The sequence below is a fragment of the Oryza brachyantha genome, chromosome 11 (assembly GCF_000231095.2).
Source record: "Oryza brachyantha chromosome 11, ObraRS2, whole genome shotgun sequence".
Lineage (NCBI taxonomy): Eukaryota > Viridiplantae > Streptophyta > Magnoliopsida > Poales > Poaceae > Oryza > Oryza brachyantha.
The window spans coordinates 1,938,496-1,954,187 of record NC_023173.2 but is presented as its reverse complement, the minus strand read 5'-3'; the positions used below and the strand labels follow the sequence as shown (position 1 = coordinate 1,954,187).

Here is a 15,692-nt window from a genome sequence, read left to right as displayed (position 1 = left end):
ATATAATTGGACTTCATACACAACTCTGAAAACAGAAAATAGGCTGGCTTTAAAGCAACTTTTCTCTAGAACTTTTTTTTAAAAAAATGTAGTTAATTGTGTGCTAATAACTTACTTTGTTTTGCATAAGCAAGTTGGTTTAACCCGTGGCAAAAAAAAAAACTCACCTTAAATCATGTAAATCACACCTCCATCTGACTTAATTTGAATTTTCAACCTTAGATTTAGAGTTGATTTTGGGTTTCTTTCATCATAGTTTATTTTTCAATATTTACTTTTCGATCACTAAAAATAAATATAAAATATTTTATTCATAACTTATTTTTGTTTGCAAATATATTATTTTACTTTTTTTTTGAAAAAAGCAAATAAATGACCCTCTTAGTTGATGGAGCTGTTTTCTTTAAAAACTTCGGAGGTATAGCTGAATGTGATTTAGAAAGGGAATTAAGACATCAAAATTCAAAGTAGTTGGGCTTTATGGAACAGGACAGAAATGCTCTGAAGCTGTACTAGCATGATGCAACATATCAACCAACAACAGGCTTCCTATCCAAAATGTTGCTCCAATCTTTGTTTCTTTAAAAGCAGGGCAGATGATTTAAATTGATTAAACACCTACTGAGCACTGACAGTTTAACAAATAAGCGGGCAAAAGTTTCTTAATCTTCGGCAGCTAACAGGACTAGTAGGGTACAACTTTCTGCAGAAAAAATCGACACGAGAGCACAGAGCACTACTGACTACTCGCGCTTTCAAACTCTGTATCTGCATGCATAAACAAAGGCTCTCATTGTTTCGCTTTCAAGAGGAATAAGCGAAAAAGCCTGGTTACAAACGAAAAATAATCTATAGTTAAAACTTTTATATACATATCATAACGACTTAAAAGCGAAATATGTAAAACAAACTATAATAAAAAAACCATAAAATCAAGTCCAAAATTTAGTTCTAAAATTTAAATTTTAGTTTATAGGCAGTTACAACTGCAAAACGACGAGCGCCAAAGTGTGCGTCAAGCAAAGCAAAGCGTTTCTTTTCTTTTACAGTAAAAACTGCTTTCGCAGTGTGAACTCGTGCTCTCTGAATCTTCCGCTCTCTTTTCATTCTTGCGGTCAATGAAAAGTGTTAACCTTTGCAAATTTCTTTCGGTGTCATCCGATGTTGACAGCAATTCATTTCAGGCTCAGCAATTCATTAATTAGCTGCGTATACTCATAAGTATATCGCCTGCGTTGATTGGTAGAAACTGTAACTGGTCTAAAGATGCATGCTTTGGATGGATGAATTTTCTGAATTCCGTTCCAAATGCGACGCTGACAAAGGGAGAGGATCTGATGCTGAAACGAAACATCACTCTCGTTTGCGTGAAGGTGGTTCATTCATCAGAGCAAGAACAGAATCATTGGCTTCCAAAAAATACAGAATAATCACGATAGGTGATGCCGCGAAGAACATTCAGCGATCTGCAGGCTTCCCTGCAGTGATGTCGTCAGGGATGGTGCTCCTGGTAGCTGGAGTACTCCTAGCATGTGCATGGAAGTCAGAGTGAAGTACGTATGGGCGACGTGATGAACAATCCACTGCGCAGCGACCGATCGCGATCAGAACAGTACGCGCTCTCTCTCCAGTCGATCTCCTCTCCACCGAATCAAAAGAGAGGTTGCCTGTAAGATCAAGAAAGACATGGCGCTGACTCACAGTGACGGTTAGTAATGCACAGTACTGCAACTGTTTGATCGCCTGAAGACCTGACGACAACCTTGATCTAACGGAATAATTAACCTTGATCTATAACCGTAGCAGCAAATTGAACAAGATCAGCAGAAGAGACATTGCTGTCTTTTCGTTATCTTTATACTTATAAATCATAATTTAAATTTTTATTCTTAAATTAAAGCTGATTTTGAGGTTTTTTTATCGTAGTATATTCTCCTGCCTTTGATTTTAGATCGCTGAAAAATATATGTATAAAATTTTTATTTATAAATTGTTTTTTAACCGACATGATATTTGAATTTTTCTATGGAACGATGAAACAATAACCTCTATCTTTAAAGACACTCTTAATTCAAGAATAGTTTCTATTTGTATTTATTGCTATGTAAGTAATTTATTGATGTGACAAGTTATTTATTGAAGAGAGAGACATAAAAATAAATAAACGATTTTAGATTAAGATTTAGTATCTTCACGTAAAACAAGACTGCTTATGAAAGAGACAAATAGACCATGCGATAATAAGGAACAAAAGTTCATTGTGGAAGATAGTTTCTGACACGATATCCTGTAGTATAGAAACCAAGTTTCTAAGAGTGCCCTAAGGCTATGTTTAGATGGCAAATTTTTTTTGGAGAAAAGATCACATCGAACGTTTGACCGAATGTCGGAAAAAGTTTTCGGACATAAATGAAAAAATGAATTTCATAACTCAGCTGGAAACCACGAGACGAATTTTTAATCCTAATTAAGCCGTCATTAGCACATGTTGGTCACTGTTGCACTTATGGCTAATTATGGAGTAATTAGGCTCAAAAGATTCGTCTCAAGATTTCTCCCATAACTACGTAATTAGTTTTTTGTTTCTTCTATGTTTAATGCTCCATTTAAATATCCAAAAATTTAATGTGATATTTTTAGAGAATTTTTTTGAAAACTAAACAAGTCCTTATGGAACTAAATACTCTACAAAATTGCTTGCGAGTCGGCGATGAAAAGGGAAGGGAGGTAGAGAAGCTTCGATTTGAGTTTGAGCAGAGGCAAGAGGTTGCGGGGAAGCGGGTGCGGGCCCGTGTGCAGAGTCCAAGGTCAAAAAAGTCTAAAAAAACCGCGCGAAATCAGGCCGGTCGGCTGCTGCTGCAGCACTACTCGGCTTGGAAAAATGGGCAGCTGCTGCTAGAAACGTCTCCCCCCAAAACCTGTCGCTAATCTCAAGGTAAACCAACTGTCTGTATTATACTGTACTTGCTTGGTGGTGTTCACCTCTCTGCACCTGAACCTGGTCCAGAAGACCCGTGTAAGATCACATGGTACTTTTTTTGAGTTTGGGTTTAACCTGCCAAAAGAGTGTCTGTAAGGTGTAAATGTGTAAATCCCATTTGCTAGTAAAATATGATCTCTTATAGAATTTGCCGTAGATACTTCATCTAATCCTTCATCTTAAAATAAAGTATATGTAAAAAATATTACTCTAGAAGATATTCTATTTCTACCATCTAATAATAGAGTATTACCCATATTAGAAACATATACTCTATCTTTATATGTTATCTTGTGGATCCATATCTTAACGCCTTAACGCCCTGTCTCAAGAGAGAAACAATAACAACATAAGAAAGATAGTTACAAACATATCTATTTATATATATAGTATTAATATGATTGTCCTGTTGAAGTAATAACTAATACGAAAAGAATCTATTTTAGATAACCAGCTCCCATAAAATTTTAAAGAGCTCTTAATAGGAGCTCTCATGATCTTAACGGAGTTAGTGGGGGGCTCAAGCCTCCACTACCCCTAAAACCGTCACTAATTCAATGAATGGATGGTTTCTAAAACAATTAAAATGATTATGTTTTAAACTGAACTGATCTGTGAAAAATCCGAATGAATTTAATGAAAAGAAATAGAACACCGTGACAATCAACCGAGTGAAATTTACCAAAGAGTATCGTCGTTTTTTACCATTTTCTAGCAATATACAAAATTTGATACTTGTGAATTATATCAGTATTGAACTATAGTTGATAATAAATAATCAAATCGAACAGCAAATATAATTAATCTCGATTGGTCGATGGTCATTTCCGTAGACATGCTATTGATCATTTTATCCCCCACTAATACTTTTGCCGAGTTTTAAGGCTTTATTATGGGTACTGTTACAATTCCTTTACACCAAAAAAAAAGTCCTTTATTAAAGACTGGAACAACAAACAACACCGGCAGCGTCAATGGAGTGAGCCATGTAAACCAGGTTCACCAAAATCTCACCTTTATTTCTTCAACTTTAAATCGTTTACTAAACCAAGAAATTTAACAAAAAAAAAATAAAGGAGACATACTCCTAGAAAATGACAAGGCAGCTTATTGCAATCACACAACACATACCCATCCATCCATCTATACCAAACTGCACGACTCCTTTAAAACCACGCCACCCGCCGCCGGCGACCACGCCACCCTCCCCGTTTCTCCTCCTCCTCCTGCCCACGCGTGCTTCCCTCTCCTTCTCCTCCTCCTCCGCGATGGCCTCCGGCCGCGACCTCTCCGGCGACCCGCCGGACTCCACGCGCCTGCGGATCGGCGACGACATCGCCTGGTCGGACGTCGGCGGCGTCTACGACCGCGACGACTCGCTCAAGGAGAACACCAACCCCAAGTGCCTCCTCAAGAACCTCAACCACCTCCCCCACAACGGCGGCTCCTCGCAGAGGTTCTCCGGCAACCTCAAGCCCACGGCGGCGCCCATCATCGGCATCTCCGGGAAGCTCGGCCAGCAGGGCGGGAGGAAGCACCACCACCACCCGCACCCGGCGATGTTCCCCAAGAAGGCTGTCGTCGGGGGCGGCGGCCGCAACCCCAAGCCCGCCGTGCCCGAGCACGAGCCCACCTCGCCCAAGGTGTCCTGCATCGGGAAGGTCCTCTCCGAGCGAGAGCGCGCGCGCCGCCGCCGCCCCGGGATGGGGATGAGCCCCGGCGGCTGCTGCCCCGGCCTCGGCTCCATGTTCCGCCGCAGCCACTCACGGAAGAACGCCGTGGAGTGCGTCGACCAGTCCCCGCCTCCGCCTCCTCCCTGGACGTCGAGGCGGGAGCCGGAGGAGGAGCCGGCGCCGGCGCCGGTGCAGGTGCCGGGGCTGGGAGGGATGATGCGGTTCGCGTCGGGGAGGCGGGCGGCGGAATGGGCGGCCGAGATGGAGTCGGACGGACGCGTGGCGAGATCTGGGCCGTTGTAGTAGTGGAGCGATTTGTGTTTGGTACGAGTCTCTGTTGCTGTTGGTTGGTGCCATGCTTTCGGTGTAGTTGAGATGTGTACATACTACAGTTAGGACACATTTTTTTTGGGCTCTCTCTCGCCATTTAATTTTGGTTTAATTTTGGGCTGTTTTTGTCTGTTGAGAGTTTAATAGTTTGTTGGATTGGAGTGTTGTATGAAAGCCATCAGGGTATCTTTATATATTGGATTGATTAGTACTCCATTTGGCACATCTCTTTCTTAAGAAACCAAACATTTTAAATGATATTTTTTAAAAAATAATTTTGGGTAGTCTTTTTTTCAATCGTACTAACCAGACGAGTAAAACCTCTAAAATTCAAAATCAGCTCTAGCTTTTAAGAAATACTCTCTTGTCCTAGTATTAGTGCATTTCTTGGATAGTAGATGCAAATTATAGTTCTCATCAAATAAGAAGATCGTATAGAGTGAAAGGTAGAGATAAATTAAATAAATATTTGAATATATGGTGATTGGTAACTAGTACTTTACAAATACACCTTTTACAAGCGAAATTTGAATTTTAGAAATGCATTTATTATGATACACAGATATAGATAGTAAAAGAAACTATGCCAAGCGTTTGAAAAACGCTAGCACAATCCATTTTTTTTAATGAGTTCACATACCTTTGTGTTTTAAAATGCAATTCCAAGTGAGGACAGGCAACATGTTTTCAAACCCTACAATTGATATTCATAATGTAGATAACAGCCTATCTAAGCAACAGAGTATATGATTTTCCAGGTGCAAGATGTTTTTTTGAGATGCTTCAGTTAATTTCAGGGCCTGTGCAGCAAGCAGAACATGCCTCTCTCCCAAAATAGTAAGAAGTTCATCTAAGATCTCTCAAGTTATCGTCGAGTCTGTGTGAGATCCTTTAACTTCAAAATCAAAAATATATATCCCTAAATTTGCATAAACCGTTTAAAAAAAATCCCTTGACAGTATTGACTTAACTTTTCCTGGTTTTGCTTACATGGCACACTGTGGGTCCCACATGTTAGATTTTTTTAACTTTTCTCTTTCATTTTTTTCTTCCTTTTCTTCTCTCTCCCACATTGTCCTCTCTCTCTCTCTTCTTCCTCTGATCTCTCCCGGTGCGCCAGCAACTCATGTGAGTGGCGACGAAGTAGGCATCAGGTTGAGTGCGATACCCCACCAGATGATGCCGAGCACGTAGCCGCATTGATCTGGTGCGTATCATTGCCGCCGTCGCTGGCGCCATTGCCGTTGCAGACTTGCGGAAGCCGCCGAGCATGCAGGAGTTCACCTTGTTCCCATACCCAGCCACGCGTTGCGTCAGCTCCGCCATGTAGGCGAGCGGTCGGCGCCGCCGCTGCCACCGGTGGTCGCCGGCTCGCCGCAGCAGTCTTGACCGCACCGTCGGTGGGTGGCTCTACCACGATGGCCACCGCCGGCAACACCACTAACATCGCTACGGCGGCCGCTTTCATGGCGCCACACACAAAAACTTACAGATAACAAGGATGCACACAATACCTTTTGACGACGAACGTCTTTCTTTTATTCACGTAGCACGCGATCCACTTATTTGGGTAGCCACTACCCAGCTGCATGCACGCAGGCACGCAGCTAACTGCCACACAACCCATGCATGTACTGACTATCCTCTAACTAATCAGCTAATTAAGCTATACATGCACACCGCTAAACATTGAAAGACTCAACGTGATGTGGCAGCCGGGTGGGTGGCCGATGCAGTGGCGGCCGAGTGAGCGATGACCGATCGTGCGGCGGTGGCTTGCGTGGGCGCGGGCGAGCTCGGCGACGACCGAGCTGGCTGCGGCTTGAGTAGGCCGATGCAGTGGCGGCTGGGAGGGCGACGACCTGTCGAGTGGCGGTGGCTTGCGCGGGCGCGGGCGGAGACGGCGGCGACAAAGCCAGCGGGATGGCGCAGCCGAGCGAGGGAGCGGGGGTCGCGTCAGCCAGGTGGGGGCGGCGACGGCCAAGCTGGGGGCGACCGGTCTCGCGGCGGTGACTGGTGACGGTCGGGTGGGTGCTTGCCCGGTAGAAATGAAAAGGAACAAAAGAGAAGAAAAATTAAAAAAAACTGATACGTGGGACCTACCCTACGTCACGTCAGGAAAACCGGATAAAATTTGAGTCAATACTGCCAAAGGACCCCTTTTAAACGGTTTATACAAGTTTAATAGTATACATTTCCGGTTTTAGGATTAAGGGATCTCCAACTGACTTGACGCTAAGTTAAGTGACCTTTAGTGAACTTATTCCCCAAAAATATATGGGCCCATTGGGCCTGCCAGACCCACGTATCTACATCTCAAAGGAGATGGTGCTGTTGGGCGGGTTGTAGAACTGCACGGTCCGGCCGTTGAGCGGCTGCGGCGGCCGGGCGTTGCCGGCGGGGAGCAGCGTGGTGATGAGCCCGACCTGCTCCTTGCTGATCTGCCGGATCTTGCCGAGGACGTTCCAGACGACGTTCTCCGTGCACGGCGGCGCCGTCAGCGACCCGACGTACCGGAAGTAGCTCCCCGTGCGCTTCTGCAGCGACCGCATGTGGACGAGCCCCAGCGCCGCCTGGGAGTCGTCCTCGCCGAAGTTGCACTTGTCGGCGGCGAGCTCGGCCAGCTTCTTCTTCAGCTGGAAGTAGAAGGAGTCCGGCGCGCCGAACTTGTACAGGATGGCGATCACGGCGAGGCTGCCGTCGGCGGCGGCGTGCACCAGGTGGAGCTCCAGCGGGTGCCTCACCCCGTGGATGATGTGCTCCGCCGGCGCGTGCCAGTTCACCCTCTTGAAGCTGTACACCTTGCCGCTCACCGTCACCGTCCCGACCTTGCCGGGCTCGAACGTCATCTGCACGCACGCAAATTCAAGCTGATGATCTCCTGCTCCATTGGATGCAATGCAATGCGACAACAATGTCGAGCAAGCTAGGTCGGTTTAGGTGGCTTGCCATGACGTCCTTGCCGTTGTTGACGAGGGTGCCGTCGGCGGCGTTGTAGGTGCGGTTGAGGGAGTCGAGGGTGGGGTTGGGGGTGGCCTGCTTGGCGACGATGGCGATGGGCGACTGCTTCTTCCCCTCGCCGCACAGCTTGTACTCCGGGCTCAGCTTCCCCCAGTTCTCCGGCCCCAGCTTGCTCCCTGCCACGTAGCTGTACTCCGCCGCCGTCTTCTTGTTCGCCTCGCCCTCTGCACGCGCCATTGCCAGGTGATCGTAATGCTCATCAGCAAAGCTGACCGACCAGCATAGATAGCTAGATATACAGAGTTACGGAGAGATGGAGATGGAGGCGCGCACGTGAGAGGGCGACGGCGGCGAGCGACGACGCGGCGACGAGGAAGACGACGGCGGCATGGGAAGACACCATTGCTGCTAATCTGAAGCCTTTTTGGTTTTTCAGAGAGGCGACCAGCCGTGCATTCGTGCGCATGTATAAACAGACCGAGATCACCGTGAACGATGCTCTATATGGTGGCCATGGACGAGTGGACAGGAGCAGCTAGGGCTTGGAGGAGGGCAGGCCTGCGGTGGAGATTGGCGTGAAGAATTTAGCCATGCCAAGAATAGTAGACCATGATCCATTTTTGCACCATTTCTGATTTCTGTGTTAAGCTTGAACCGTTTTTGCCTGAGCACACGGAAGCACACGGAAGTAGTTTTTTAGCACATGAGTGTATGTACACTCGTTGCTTGCATGTCATCTAAATAGTCATAAAAAATATAAAAAAGTTTAATAAGATAGTTTAATATGAGTTATATCACTACATCAACATGCAAGTTTAAATTCAATTTCTATAAGTTGTAGAAAAAATAACAAAAATAATTATGAATATGCGTATACTTAGTTTCAGTTTTGTTTGTTTTTTTGCTATAACTTATAGAAGTTAAATTTAAACTTGCATGTTTGTGGAGTGATATAAATCATATTAATCTATCTTATCAAATTTTTTCAAATTTTTTATGACTATTTAAATAGCATGCAAGCACACTAAAAACTGTTTCCCCCGAGCACACCTGTTCTAATCCTTGCAGGATCAAACTCTGGTCAGTTGTGCCTTCTGGATTGCCACATGCTACTGATGATGAAATGGCCTGTAGAAAGAAATATTTGTAGGTCTTAAAAGATAGGAACTAAAATTAAAAGGGAATGAAAAATATATTTAAAAAAGCATAGAAGGTTCAAATATGATCATTCAAGGGGATATTTGTGACTCTGCCACCAATTATTAAACAGTATTATACAAAAGAATATGTGAGCAAAATGTGGTGTTTCTCTCGGTTATTCAGGGTCGGCCCAAAATGCAAAACCGTCTCCTTAGAAAAAATCATATGAAGATAAACTTTTCTAATAGAGTAAATTACGCTTACGGTATATATATGAACTTGCGTGTTGGGTGCAAATAGATATAACAACTTATAAATTGCTCACTTTGATACAATAACTTGATTAGTTAGTGCGAACCAATCAAAAATGATCCACAACAGTAAAATTGCTCTAACTTAGCGCACACTAATGACGTAGTAGTATACACGTACGACTATGATTTGGAAATCTTATTTTGAATTCAAATAAAAAGAGAAATTAGATGTGCAAACGTTTATTTTTCATTTTTTTTTCATGTCCAGGATAGAGAATTTATTTTATTTCTTGGAATAAATTATATAACTCGTCTAATGTCTATTTATATGTTATAATTTTTATCCGTACAGTTAACTCCTGAAAAAATCATTTTAATTTCCATGTTTATGTTCAGACACTCTATATATCATTGAAACTGTATTTCTATGATCGGGTGTTTCTAATCTATATATTGAAAAATAATTAATTATTTTCTTCATTTAGTATATATCTTGAAAATACCACATGGATAATAATAATAATACATTGTCAGTATAAAATTTTGATGTGTAACCATAATTACATATTGTTATGTATCATATTAGACCATTTTTGCTTGTGTACATCGTTTTCACTCAAGTTTGCACGAATTAGCCAAGTTATTGTACCGATAAACAATTTGCAAGTTATTGTATCTATTTGCACCCAACATTCAAGTTCGTGTACCGTGAACGTAATTTACTCTTTCGAATATAAGCAACACACAATATTGGCCAAGATGAAGGAGGGCCCAAGAACCTGAATCCTTCTGCCTTCGTTCAAAAACACAAAGATATGCACAGAACATTGCCTAATTTTGTGCTAGCAATGTTCCACGCCCTGAACTTCGTACTCTTCAGAATCACCCATTTCCTCGCATGCAAACTCGGCAGGTTGGATATGCTCCTTAAAATCACTTGCATTAGTTCCTTTTCAGGCTCTTCAATGAATTGATAAAAGAACCTAACATTAGCTCTGCCCTTAACTGATCCTTATGTTTTAAGTCTTTTTTACTATCCTTAAAAGTAACTCAAGGTACCAAGAATTTTAGTACAAATCTTTGGTACCTCGAGGTACAATGTACCTCAAAGTACCACACTTTTTACATTAAAAGGTGTGGTATCATGAGGTACTTTTTTAAGGACGGTAAAAAAACTCTATGTTTTATTGGTCAACTTAATTTCTGACAATAAAGATGTCCTTGTTGCTGAAGACCTTTGAAAATAATTTCCAAGTCAATACCATTCTCCCTCTCACAATAGCTTTTGAATGCTTGCACAACTGTTGATTGATCAACTTGGGGTCTCTTAGTGTTAAACTTAAATTGATGGCATTCACCACCTGCAGTTAGGCTAGCTAGCACTTCACCACACATCTCAACGTTAGTTATTTGCAGGAGAGGATGCAACGTATAGTACAATAGTTTTTATACCATCATCAAGATGATACTTTAATGTATCATATTTTCTAGTATAAAAACTTAATATCTTCAGATACTATGTACTTTGAGGTTCCAAACAATTACACCAAAATTTTGATTTCTCTAGGTGTTTTCTAAAGAGATTCAATCCAGTGTGCCATTCGCAGGGAAGAAACTTGCTCAGCGAAGAGGCTTGTCGATGCCATAGGTTAGGTCGGTGTCATGCTTACTAAAGAGGGAGGAGTAGAGGATTAAGGGAAGATCGAGATGGAGGTTGAAGAAAGGTCCATGGCCATTGGATCTCAATTCAACAGCCATAGCTGAGTGACGTGTACTTATCGTGCCGTAGGGCGTGGGCGGCGGTCAGGCAGAGTTCTGGGTAGATGGGACCATCATCACATAGATGTGGTGTATGTTAGAAATAATCTTGTTGAACTAGATGATCATGTTTATTTTGTTGCATGGTATTAGTTGGAGCAAAATTCTTAGCTGCATGTAATAGTGATTACGGCACAGTGGGCTAATCTCCCGTGAAGTACAGAGTAGTAGTGAGTGCTTAGAGTAGATTGGCAGCCAAGTAATAGGTGCATGCAGTTAGAATTAGTCTGCGGAGTACGTAGTGCATTAGTCTTGCATGGTTTAGTTTGTTGCAGATGCATGTGCATGCATGCAGCTAGTTTGCTGGCGCAAGTAAGCACGTCGCCCAGGACCTCGTGGAGTTGCGGCCAAGGAATCCGAACGTGGGACGTCGTGTGCTTACGAAGTGGAAGCTACCTGTGTGAGTCATTAGTTTGTATTATAAATAGGTGCATATTGTAATCAGTTTGTTAATTGAGAAGATAAACCAGAAAAGGGCACTAAGTTCAGTGCGGTGCCGCAAATACTCTGTGTTGCGTTGGTCTTCTTCCTTGTGTTTTTCACGTGTAAGTGAGAGTTGTGTCCACTGCGATCGCGTGAGTTGCTTTGATTTCCATCAGTGTATGAGTACGTGCCAAACGGGTCGCTGGAGAAGTACCTGTTTACCGGAGATGGATCCGGCCCTTCGGAGGTCGTCCCAAGGCCAGATCCGGTCCTCCCCGCCGCATCCTCCGCTGCTCCGAACCTCCTCCGCTGCCAACACATTTAAGGTGTCAGCATCGGGATATGTGTTGATACAATGATACTACCTAAATGAAATGACAGTATCGCTTTCGGGTAGTATCGTTCTCGTATCGGGATATGGATTGGAGGGTAGAATCGCTGTAGAATCTATATAAGGATCAACAATTTGATTTTAGGTAATTTTCAAAACCTATGTTAAATAATAGTATTAGCTCCAATGCGTGATTTAGTATCTCCCTATTTGTGTGTCATATATTATCATCGTTGTAATATGTTTCCACATAATAGCTACATATAAATGATAAAAAATATTAAATTAACCTAAAAAGTAAAATTTAGAGGGTTCTGATTCTATAATACGCTCCTACCGTCCCAATACTACTTTGAGAAAAAGATACTTGCTCCATTCTATACTATAAATTTTTTTAAGTTTTTTAGATTTATTCATGTATCAATATATCTGTTTTATGTATATGTCTAGATTTATTAGCATAGAAATAAATCTAGATAAGTCAGAAAGTCTTATAATATAAAACACAGAGAAAATACTATCTAATATCCCGATCCTAACAACCTTGGCATGCCCATAACCTCATCTGTGGTCGTCGGCGCCCCCCAACTGCAACTTTTAAGAGGAGATGGATGGGGGAGGGGGAGGATAAGGAGTGAGCAGAGTGAGAGAAGAGCGGGGAGCGAGAGTGTGTGAGCAGAGTGTGGGGTGGAAGAGGCCGAACTGCTCTTTTTTTTTTAGTGTGATGCATTCTACGGCCATTAGCAAAAACAATATTTGTAAGCGGACCTCTTAAGGTAACCACCTGCAAAAAATCAATTTTTTCAAGCGAAGCTTGATCTACCATGTCTTAATCTATCGTTTAGGTGGATATTTATAAATTCATCTAGGATCTATGAGATCTCATCCACGGAAATCATATTTGTATTCTGTAGGAGTGTGAATAAAAACCGGAACACATGTCATACACACCTACGTGAGAAAACAACAAATATATATTATCGATGGAACACATTAGGGGTGATAATGGGCAAAGATCCATTGGGCCTATTTGGGGAGCTTTAGATTCTAAGAAGTAGCTGTTTGGTAGCCAGCTTCTGAGAATCTAGAAAAACTTTTCAATCTAGCTTCTTCAGCTTCTGGATTCTTAGTTCATTTTCCAGAATATGTAACATAGATTCTCAGAAGCCGTGAACCGTTTGGGGCAGCTTCTAGCAGAAGCAGCTTTTGGGAAAAGCTGTAGCCGGAAGAAACTCCCCCAAACATGCCCTTGGATTCTTTCATAACACTAAGCCTAAATATCTGTTGCTTAAAGCCTTAACCCTCTAAAATTTTCTCAGAAGCCGTGAACCGTTTGGGGCAGCTTCTAGCAGAAGCAGCTTTTGCGAAAAGCTGCAGCCGAAAGAAACTCCCCCAAACATGCCCTTGGATTCTTTCATAACACTAAGCCTAAATATCTGTGGCTTAAAGCCTTAAACCCTCTAAAATTTTCTCAGAAGCCGTGAACCGTTTGGGGCAGCTTTTAGTAGAAGCAGCTCTGCAGCCGGAAGAAACTCCCCCAAACATGCCCTTGGATTCTTTCATAACACTAAGCCTAAATATCTGTGGCTTAAAGCCTTAAACCCTATAAAATTTTAGCCTGCCCTATTATAAAAGCCTAACCAATAAATTTTATACGAAGAAACTTGGGCCACGTTCGGCGGTAACATACTAATGCAGATTTCCCTCTTTTTCCATACGCATGCCTCCTAAAGTGCAAAACGGTGTGTTTTTTGCAAAAAAATATTTCTATAGAAAAAATGATTTAAAATATCATGTTAACCTATTTTAATTTTTATATATAATATTTATTTAATCATGTACTAATATGTTCCATTACCACCACCGAGTGTGTACGACTAGGGTTGAAAACGGTCGGGAAAAGTACCTAACCACATTTTTTCCTGCATTTTTGGCTCGGGAACGGGAGCGGGAGCGGGAAGCCCGGTCGGAAAAACGAAATTACACGGTATATCGAAAACGATTCATTTCGATCGGGAACATGCCGATAACGATCGGGAATCGATATTTCAAAACGGAAATAGCAAACCATGTAACCACTTCAAATATTCGACGAAACAAAACTAGTGCAAATATGATACTAGCACAATACATAAAATAGTTGATGAAAACATACAACCACATATAAATTAGTTGATCAACAATTCAACACATTCTCAATTTCTCATAACTCATAAGTTCATACTAGACAGTATGGCACATCCACACGATCACACCATAACACCAATACATAATAGTTCAAAGTTTATACATGTTTTACAAACACATCACACATGACACTGCTCAACTGATACATGAATGAATTTTGTAATAGATAGGTAGAATCTGATATGCGAAGCAAAAGCGATGAAGCTAAGCAAATCCCCCGTAGGTGTTGAACAATACATCTTCTGTATTGGACAGATCCACCTCTTCATCACTATCTGCAACTTCTCCATCCTACAAGTCAACAAGACAAGTACAGTGAGTTATTTTGAAGCAAGGGCCTCTAAACTCAAATTATAACACATACTGTCATCCTGACATACCTCTAAACTCAATTTTGAAGCAAGGGCCTCTATAACTTCAAGATCACCCAGAATGGAGCCTACCTTCTTATCTGAAAATCATGGAGAAATCAAAATAAATAAATTCAGCAAGCATGGTAATAATAAATTCTTGTACATCAACTAAAACTGAGCATATTTCATAACCTCTTCTTGCTGCAGCAACCCAATCCTTCATGTATATCAAAGCTTCTACCATTTCAGGCTCAAGGCGGCTGCGAAACAGATCAATCACACGTCCACCAGCATTAAATGCAGACTCGGAAGCAATGGTTGAGACTTGTACAGCCAACAAATCACGAGCTATTTTTGCAAGAATAGGATACTCATCAACCTGGTTCTTCCACCATGATGAAATATCAAATTGACCACTAAACCTTAAAGGTGGATCAGCCATATACTTATCAAGCTCATTTAAGTCATCTGCATGAGGTCCACTTGAGTCATATAAGTAGCTTTCTAGTTCATCATCTTCATTGTCCACTAACAGATCTGCTGTATCAACATCCATAGGTTCATTTGTTTTATTCCTAGTCCTTGAAGATGAAGGTGTAGAGGTAGCATAGAACTGGTATAATTTCTTGATCACATCAACAAGTTCATCAACATGAACATGACATGCATTACCATGGAATTTTCTCATGTAGAACTCTATAAGTCTCTTCTTATATCTAGGATCTAAAAAACATGCAATAGCAAGGGTGGTGCTGGACTTTTTCCAATATTTATCAAACTTTTTACTCATAGAAACAGCCATAGAACTAATAGTACCATCTTCACTAGTACACCACTCATCAAGCAAAATCTTTATCTCACAAAAACCTCTAGAGAACAGATTTGCAGTTGGATATAAAGTACCAGAGAAAAGTTCAGTGAGATCAAAGAATTTCTTCAAGCATTGGAAAAGTTTGAATGCCATGGACCATTCAGTAGGAGATGGAGTAATTTTCTCATACCTATGACGATCTGAAGATTTGAGCCTCATGAATGCAGCCTTGTAATACAGAGCATCTCGAAGCATCAAATAGGTAGAATTCCACCTCGTTGATACATCAAGTGAAAGTCCTTTACTTGTATCCAGTCCACACTCTGTTGCACGCTTTATGAGCTCCTCCCATTGCAATGGAGAACCTTTGGCAGCCAGCACTAGTTGTCTAATATTCTCAATTGTGTGTGCAATCACACTCAACCCATCCC

The 15,692-nt window shown here is 41.9% G+C and overlaps 2 protein-coding genes across 2 annotated transcripts; one reads left to right on the top strand and one right to left on the bottom strand.

The window, feature by feature from the left end:
- Window positions 1–4,074: 4,074 nt before the first annotated feature.
- On the top strand, window positions 4,075–5,098 carry LOC102709783. The gene has a single exon (XM_040528927.1). The coding sequence runs from the start codon at window positions 4,075–4,077 to the stop codon at window positions 4,954–4,956; it is 882 nt and encodes a 293-aa protein (XP_040384861.1). The 3' UTR covers window positions 4,957–5,098.
- Window positions 5,099–7,056: 1,958 nt separating this feature from the next.
- LOC102720831 (alpha carbonic anhydrase 7) lies at window positions 7,057–8,424 on the bottom strand. Its single transcript, XM_006662676.3, has 3 exons — window positions 8,278–8,424; window positions 7,933–8,168; window positions 7,057–7,832 (listed from the first exon to the last, which is right to left on the bottom strand). The coding sequence occupies exons 1-3, from the start codon at window positions 8,408–8,410 to the stop codon at window positions 7,293–7,295; spliced, it is 909 nt and encodes a 302-aa protein (XP_006662739.2). The 5' UTR covers window positions 8,411–8,424; the 3' UTR covers window positions 7,057–7,292.
- Window positions 8,425–15,692: the final 7,268 nt, after the last annotated feature.

Excerpts from the sequence above, each read along its gene's own strand:
- LOC102709783 (XM_040528927.1), top strand. The coding sequence starts at position 4,075 with ATGACAAGGCAGCTTATTGCAATCACACAACACATACCCATCCATCCA.
- LOC102720831 (XM_006662676.3), bottom strand. The coding sequence starts at position 8,410 with ATGCGCACGAATGCACGGCTGGTCGCCTCTCTGAAAAACCAAAAAGGC. Across the intron at positions 8,169-8,277 it reads CGCCGCCGTCGCCCTCTCAC|AGGGCGAGGCGAACAAGAAG; the intron begins GTGCGCGCCTCC and ends TGGCGCGTGCAG. Across the intron at positions 7,833-7,932 it reads ACAACGGCAAGGACGTCATG|ATGACGTTCGAGCCCGGCAA; the intron begins GCAAGCCACCTA and ends GCGTGCGTGCAG.